Genomic DNA, 8,284 nt, shown 5'->3' with positions numbered 1-8,284 from the left:
CAGGAGCAGCACCAAGCACCCGCGTCAGCCGTGAGGACTAAACCGCTCGCCCCAGAAACACCCCAACTGCGCACTCCCCTCATAGGGCCCACAATAACCCCCTAACGCCACCCGCCGGAAGAGCCCGAGCTCCGGGGGGAGGAGAGGTCGGGCCGGGCCGGGCCGGGGCGGGGCGGGGCGGGGCTGCAGCGGTGCCCGGATGTGAGCGGGTTCGGGGCTCTGGAGCGCCGCCGTGCGCGCGCGCGGGCACAGGTAGGGGGCGCGAGCCGCGCTGACCCGGCCGCTGCAGCCTGCGCGCGCCTGCGCCCGCCCGCGCCCCGGCCTCGCGTGCCTCCGCCCCGCCCCCGCCCTCCCCCTGCTCCCCTTCCTTCACACACCCACCCCCCCACCCCCCCCCCCCCACAGCAGCTGTCGAGCCGGGCTCGCGCTGCCGGCGAGCCGCTGCCGCTCGCGCGAGGTAAGCGGCCGCCTCGCGCCGGAGGAAGGGGGGTGGGAGGGTGCGGGCGGGGGGGTGAGGAAGTTGTTCCGCGTACCCCCCCCCCCCCCGCGGTGTGCCGGCGGTGCATGACAGCCGCCGGGCCCCGCTCCGCCCCGGCTCCGTGACCGGCAGCCCGTCCTTGCGCGGAGAGTTGCCGTCTGCCCCCCCGCCTCAGGGCCGAAAGGCCGGCGTCTCCTCCTCCTCGGGCCTGCCTCGCCGGCCGCGGCCCGCGCACGGGCCTGTCCCCGCGATGGCTGTGGGAGAGAGCGGGCGATAGGGACCCTTTCGCCGGCTGCCCGTGCTGCGGTGCACGACTGCTTCTCCGCAGACCCCGCCTTGCTTCTCGGCGGCGCCTGCCTTGGCCGGGGGAGTTCTGGCCGGGGTTAGGGGCTCCCTGCCAGGTCCCGCTCTAGAAGGGTTGTCACGGCGGGGCGCTGAGGCAGATGACACTGGGCCACGCTTGGAGGCCTTCCCTTTTCTGCCTCCCTCCCGAGTTCCGTCGTGGGGGCTCAGCCGGGAATGAAAGCGTGGGGGGGCTGCGGGGTTTTGTCACGGCAGTCGGTGGGGAGGCTCATCGTGAGACCCCAGAGCCCTGTCCAGCAGGTGGGCCTCCAGCCTCAGCAGAGACAGAGGGGCTCGACCGTACTTTAAGGACTTGAGGGTGTGGGAGTTGTGTTTTCCTGTTTTTCCTCTGCTTCTTGCACTGAGCCTTTGATTGGTGTGTAGTTTGTTCTGTGTCTTCCCTTCTTTCCATAATCTTGCTTTTACCGGGGGGGGACTTCTTCAGGGCAGAAGCTGCCAGTACTTGAATGTCTGGAAAAGTCTTTGCTTTGCTGTGCAAAGTATTAGTAGGAAAGACATGACTAATAACCAGCTAGCTTTCTTTGTAGGACAAGAGTGTATTTGTCAGCGTCCTAAGAAGCAATACCTGAAAGGGAAGGATTGCATGTTCTGTTTTGTACTTGAAAGTCTTTCCTGAGAATGCCGGGTCATGTGGCTGACAGTGATGTCTGTTTATGCCTAAAAAAATCCAAGCAGTTCTATGTGTATGCAGTATGTGTTATGGTGTTCTCAAATTCTGAGGGTCAGCGTTGTGCTCTAAACTGCGTGAATATGAGACCAATGACTTACTCAGCAACTAGAGCTGTTATTTTCGGGGTGAATGGCTGTATCACGGCTCTGACAGATAAACTGACTAGTAGAAACCCTTAGGCTTGATAAATGTCATGGAGCTCATGAGCTGTTACAAGTGAGGCTTAGGAATTCTGTTACCTGCTCTGTAAGGAGAGGCATATAAATAAGACCATGAGAAGTGCTATTAGAGATTTCTTCCCTAGATAAAATTAAGACACATATCTCAAATATGAGTCGCTGGTCATGCAGCTTCTTTAAAGGAGAAAGTCAGGAGACAGCACTGGTGTCTGGAATTTGGGCGTTTATCCATCTTGCATGTTTAGCAGTGTCTTCATAAAAGAGCAGATAAATGGAAGTGAGGTTAAGGGCAATTTAAAGTCTGAAAAAAAGAAAAAGTGCAGCTCTCTTTCCTTTTGGATAATGAATAACTATTAGATGGAGCTTAATGTAAGTATCTTTCGGGTAGTTGGAGAAAGACATGCATCTGTCAATACTGAAAGGCTTACTGTAGTTGAAATGAAAGTATCTGCTCTGTGTTACACAGCTGGTAACATAAAGTTCCTGTTTAACCGTTAAATCTGTCAAATCTAACAGTGGATTAGTTAAGATTTGAAAAGTAATATAATTTTGTTACAGACATATTTCTTTGTCAGTCTGTCAGTGGCGAGAATTAATAGACAATTCTTGACCTAAAAAGGTGATAAGGAAGTTGTGAGCACTGAGTCTTGAAAAGATATTAGTGAAACTTTAATTACTTTTTTTTTTAAACAATTTATTACTTTTATTTGAAACAATTGTTACTTATGCCAAAATGCAAAACCAATGTCTCTGAATAAGAGAACTTAAAAGTTTCAGAAGGCACAAATAGTTGTGAAACCAAACCTATGAAGACTTTTTATTGAGGACCTATGCTAGCTTTCAGACTCTTGTACAGGGGAACTTTGGCACCATTGACATCATTTCAGTTCTCATACAGATATCATCTTTAGCTCCCCAAGGCCGATGTCTCAAATAATGCTGTTTTCTAGGCTTCTTGTCGTTGATTTGTAGCTTAAGTCATATTGGAAGGAACAGTTATAGGTGGTTGCTGATGTCTATGAAGTTCTGTAGTAGCAACCACAAAACTTAGTAGAGTCTAATGAATTTATTCACTGTTGCTGTGAGGCACAGGATTGACAGCAGGCTCACTTTCCTTGTGGGCTGTGAAGGAGAGCAGCATATTTGCTGGAAAAAATGCAAAAGGCTGAGAAATTTCCTTTCAGATAGTACCATTATCTGCAGGTGTTTGGGTTTTTTTTTGGTTGTTTGAGTTTTTTTTTAATTGATTATTAAAGAAATTTTAAGGCTAAGCATTGTTTGAAGGGATGGAAGAGGATGAGAATGCCAAATTCAGAGTCTGAAAAGGAAGTTTGAAAAGTGCTTACTGCATGAATGTGTTATATTCTTCATAGGTGGCATGAAACATCCTGTTCATAAACATATACATGAGGAATGCGCTTGGCACACCTTGATAAGTTACTTTGGCCTAAACTTCGATTACCTCTTGTAAAAACCTGTAAGTAAAATAAATGTGATTTTATTTGAGATTGCTTTGATGATTTGCTTTCTAATCACAGTTAGTATGATCTGCCTTTAAAAGGAAGAGTAAATGTCGGTTACCTTGTTTTGTAAACTGAGCAGATCTTCTGTTAGCTGACACTGTAACAACAGTTGACAAAGACTCTAAAAGCTGAATCAATTATTGTGTTTTACAGAAATGGCAGCTCAAAAAAGGAAGTCTATGTTAGTAGAGCCTTCTGCTAAACGTCCAAAGCTGGACAAGACCAGCAAACCATCATCAAAGAAGGAAAAAGAGGCGTCAGATACGAAACATGTCTCAAATAAGTCAAAGCCTAATCGGTGTGCGGTGCAGGAAGAAACTGTACTCAAAACCTCTGTCAAATCAAACAGGTTAGTGACAAAAAAATAGGTAAATAGGTAATTGTGCTAGGTTATCTTCATAGACCAAATAAGTGCAGAAGCAATTTAAGCAGAATGAATTTGAGTGAAAGATACAGCTAAATAGTTAAATAGTACTATTGGGAAGGTCAGCCTTAAGTCATTAAGTATGTTACATGCTACGTGATCTTTCTCTGGAAAAGAGTGTGTCTTGAAATCCAGAAGGATTTCCTCCAAAAAAGTTTCTGAAGCAAAAATAAATCTAATACTATTTAGGTTAATACTTCGTCTGAAAGCCGCAAGTGTCAACAATTACAAACTACTGGGGTTGTTAAAAAGTGTTCATCTGAGGTTCATAGTTCAGGCTTGCTGTACAAAAAAACCATTAAGTACTCCACTTAAGAGTGATAAGGTGGAAATGAAGTTTTTTTAGAATGATTCTAGAGATAATTCTTCTAAAAGTATTGAGGATGTGTAATGTCCAGTATTTTGAAAACAAAAAGAAAAAAAAGAGGCAGAGGTTAGTAGGAATGAGAGGAGTCTTATGACAAATTCTACTTTCTGGATGCTATAAAATAATTATTTGAATCTTTCAGTGACAACACCAATGAACTTGAACTAGGAACGCGCATGACTACAAGATCTTCAGCGCTGAACTCAAACAATAAAACTACACCTGACAAAAAGGTCCAACAGCAGCCTAAATCTACAAAAAATAAGGAGGTATGCCAGAAAAAATCCATGCAAGAAATTCCTACGTCAAAATGCCTAATTGTGCCAAATGAGCCAGTAATGAGGAGATCACAGAGACTGCAGCAGTTGACACATGTACATGTACCAGCAAGATCCCTGCGCAGCAGAGAAGTTAAAGAAGAAAAAGCTTTGGAAGTTAAACAGAGTAGCCAGGCAAAAAGACACACCCGGAGTGTTGCAGCAAAAGCCCTTAAATCTGCTGGAGAGAAAACAAAGCAGAAAAACAAGAAACCGAAGCCAAACAATACAAAAGAGGGTAAAGAAATACATGTAGAAGTGACCAGCTCCCTGAAAGAGAAAAAAAGTAAAGCAGACAATAAAAATGGTAATTCCAACAGCTTTCAGCAAAATCCTCAAGGGTCATCATTATGTCCTGATGAAAGGCTGAAGGAAGTTAAGAAGGACCAAACAGGCCCTGTATCTCCTGTTCCTAGCAATGCAAAGAAAGTGGAAGCAGACTCTCTTAAGCCAAATTCCAAGACAGTAACTAAGGAAAAACAACAAATGCATCAGAACATAAAAAGCAGCACAAAACCAAAAACGATTTCGCAGTCCTCTGTAAGTGAAACAAATGTGGCTGATCCACCAGAGAACGATGCAAAATCCAAAAGGGTAAGCATCCTTGAACTCTGTGAAGAAATTGCAGGTGAGATCGAGTCAGATACAGTGGAGGTGAAAAAAGATTCCCCTAATGCCAAGCATAGCAGAACAGAAGAAAAGCATGCCGACATACAGCTTCAACAAAGTGAAATGCTTACTCAGACGGAACCTAGTCAAAGTACTCAATGCAAACGGTTTTTCCCTAGCAAAAAAGGAATGCCTGTCAAATGCACTCTGAATGGTAGAAATAACGCCTCAAACAAAAACTCTAAATGGACCAAAATTAAATTACTGAAAGCTAGTAACATGAAGCAAAGTACCTTAAATTCTGCAAATGCCCCCAAGCTTTCTTTGTTAAAGGATTACCCTGAAGTATCAGAGGCAAGTCAAATAGCTACAGAAGTAGAGCTTTCAAAAGCACAAGGCAAGCTGTCAATAACAGGACTCTCTGAGAATGAAAGTATAACTTGTGTGCAGGAGAAATCAGATCTGTCATCTGAAAGAGCTGAAGCTAAAGAAGTGACGTTAGAAATAAAACAGCCCACAAAGAAAGGTGCAGAAAATGGTTTGTTGCATAATTTGACAAAACATTTATGTGAACCAAGGCCAGATGAGGTAAGTCATTTTAATTATGGTGTATGGTGGGAGGGTGTTCTAAATCTGTTCTGTTTTCTGAGAATGCCATGCTCAGAAAGTTTGTTTTAATAATAACTTTCTTTCACAGTAGCTTAAAATTTTTCAAATTTATTAAAGATCCTTTACTGGTGTGTTGTCATAGATGGGATAATTGTAAGCTGGAAAATGAATCTGTTCCACCCTCCTAAGTTCTGTATTTCACTAAGTGTCCATCAGTAAAATTTCCTGCTGGAGCCAGAGTTTGTACAGATTCATATGGACACTTTCTGATGACTTAAGCTCACGTAGCTGTTCTGAAAAGGTGTAATGAATGGGCAAATAAAGTGTTCTCTATCTGAATGAACATCTATTAAAATTTAAGATTTCAAGGGCAAAGGTGTTCTATACAAAGTATTTTACAAGCTTATACATAAAATGAAAAAAGTATTTCGAAAAATGAATACCACAGACTTCAATATGGACTAGCTAATCAGTTGCGTTTTCTTTGCTTCAAATAATGTAGGAATTGGAGAACTGGTACTGTTTTTAAGGTGTTAATACTTAGTAAACTCCATGAATTTGTTCATAGGTTAGAGGCATTAATTAGTTTGGATTTTTTTTAATGTGTTCTGTTTTGTTTAGATCTTCCAATTACATTTGGAATCAAGTCCAGAAAGTTCTCTAGTAAAGTATGTTACAGCTCCTAAACCACCAAAACAATTAAAAAAAGAACCTGGAGAAAGTGAATCTCAAGGTAATGTTCTACTACTAATTTTTTCTATTCTTCTGAGGAGTTATATGGGAAGCATAGGTCTTCCTTTCAGAGGAGTATTCTCCATCCCTGTTCACCAGGGCTTCTGTATTTCTTTGTATCGCACCCATGGCCACTTTAGTAGCAGCAAAATGTCCTTTTATCTCTGGGTTGTGTAGTAGGAGAGAGAGGTGTCCATTTTTCTATCCAGCTCCTCTTCTAGTGTGTCTTTGTGCTTTATGCAATAATATTTTAAGTCTTAAATATGCTCCATTTGAGGAAAGGTGAAGTGACAACTTTTAAAACAAACAAGAAACCCCCAAACCAAATCTTTCCCTCTTCCATGGAATAAGGTATTGAAACTTCCATATTTCAATTGAGTTCTTCTGTCATACTAGTTTCTGTTAAGGATTCTCTGTTGGTTACAGCTTCCTTTGAACAATTGTCTGCACTTCTTTCTCCTGAATTGTTCTACTTGATCTTGGCCAAATTGTTCACTGAGTAATCACTCTTCTGTTTTTATTACATAGTCTTCATTTATTAGCCTGTGAATGCAGTTTGTCAAACCTTATGTTGAGAGTTATGTGAATATTTTCACTGAAGTACGTTTGACGAAGAAATATTATTGTTTGACGAAGAAATATTATTGATTGATCCCTAATGTAGCTCTTCATTCACTTCCCTCTTAATATTTTGATATTAAATCCTTTTGCTTTGGTGTTATGTTTTGTTGAGGTTTTTGGTTGGTTTGGGTTTTGGGGTTTTTTTTTGTGTTGGTTTTTGTTGGTTGGTTAGTTGCTTTTGTTTTTTTTTAATCTGAACCCGATTTTTACTGCACTGTTTAACTATTTAGCTTTTCTAAATAGTTGTGGGATTTTTCCCTGCCATTATAAGGTGTTTTTGAAGGGCAAAATACTCTAATTATTATTATTAGAGAATGTAAATTTTTATTTCTTTCACTATTCTTGATTGTTTCTTCTCTTTGAGTGTTACAGAACATGCCTCAGATGGGGGCATACTATACATTTAGGATTCTTATACTATACGTAGAACTATTTATATGGTGTTGGTATAACCAGATTTAAACTCCTGTGTAGTTTCACTGCTGGCCTTGTTTAGCTGCTGGCAAACTGCTCTGCAGAATTCCAGTGGAAATGTTGTGGAAAACTGCCTATTTTTTTGAAGTACATGTGGAGAAACACCTGAATACTGCCCGAAAGTTCCATCCTTTTTTATTGGCCATGAAAAATTGCAGCAGTGTCTTCTCTGTGTTTTTGCAGATAACTATTTGTGTAGCTTGAATTTCCTTTGCAAATAAAAAACTTCATTAATAAAGTTATAATCTTTGGTTAATTGTAGGTTTGTCTCCCAAGCAGTTGACACAAGCTTCATTGACAAATCAAACTTCTGAAACTGAGAACAGGTATAGCATTTCATACGTTGTGAAATTGCAATAATGTTCCATAGAGTTATGAGAGGGTTTATTCTAAGACTTAACTGTTCTATTGTTCCCCACCCTCAGCTTTCAGCTTCAAATAAGTGACTTGTCCTTTATAAAAATAGACTTTCAGTTTATTCAGTTATCAAGGATGTTTCTATTTTGTTAAAAAAATTATTAAGCAAGATATTTGTAACTGCACAGTTATTTTAAAAAGTAGAATTTAACAGTGTTGGAAGAACATTCCTAATCTTCCTCAAATTGTATGATAAACAGATTATGGGAAGGAATTACCACGATTTTCACTTACTGAATTATTTAACTTCTGGAAGAGTTTTCTAATGCTTAAGTTATGGGATTCTTTGTATATATGAAACCTTCTTAGGTGAGGAAGAGCGGATTTGATTTAGGATTGGTTTGTGATTGCTGTGAAATGAAGGTGTCAACAGCCATTAAAAAACCTGCTTTTTGTTCTTACTACTAACTAAATTGTTCTTACTGCTACTATTAGTTCAGATTTGTGTTTTATCCTTGATCACATTGACTGTTGTAGTTTTTTAATAATTCTGGCATAGTC

At 41.4% G+C, this 8,284-nt stretch overlaps 1 protein-coding gene across 6 annotated transcripts in view; it reads left to right on the top strand.

The window, feature by feature from the left end:
* Positions 1-201: 201 nt before the first annotated feature.
* ESCO1 (establishment of sister chromatid cohesion N-acetyltransferase 1) overlaps positions 202-8,284 on the top strand; it is a 32,825-nt gene continuing 24,742 nt past the window's right edge. For 3 of the 6 annotated variants that reach the window (XM_080609975.1, XM_080609972.1, XM_080609977.1), the window contains exons 1-6: positions 202-457; positions 3,064-3,167; positions 3,367-3,562; positions 4,147-5,518; positions 6,161-6,272; positions 7,629-7,692. In XM_080609975.1, the coding sequence (XP_080466101.1) occupies positions 3,369-3,562; positions 4,147-5,518; positions 6,161-6,272; positions 7,629-7,692 (1,742 nt within the window). In that variant the 5' untranslated portion in view covers positions 202-457; positions 3,064-3,167; positions 3,367-3,368. Of the gene's footprint in view, positions 458-991; positions 1,082-3,063; positions 3,168-3,366; positions 3,563-4,146; positions 5,519-6,160; positions 6,273-7,628; positions 7,693-8,284 lie in introns of those variants that run through there. The other 3 variants (XM_080609976.1, XM_080609973.1, XM_080609974.1) reach the window with 3 other exon arrangements.

The sequence above is a fragment of the Psittacula echo genome (genome assembly GCF_963264785.1).
Source record: "Psittacula echo genome assembly, chromosome: 2".
NCBI lineage: Eukaryota > Metazoa > Chordata > Aves > Psittaciformes > Psittacidae > Psittacula > Psittacula echo.
This window is presented reverse-complemented; position numbering and strand designations above follow the sequence as displayed.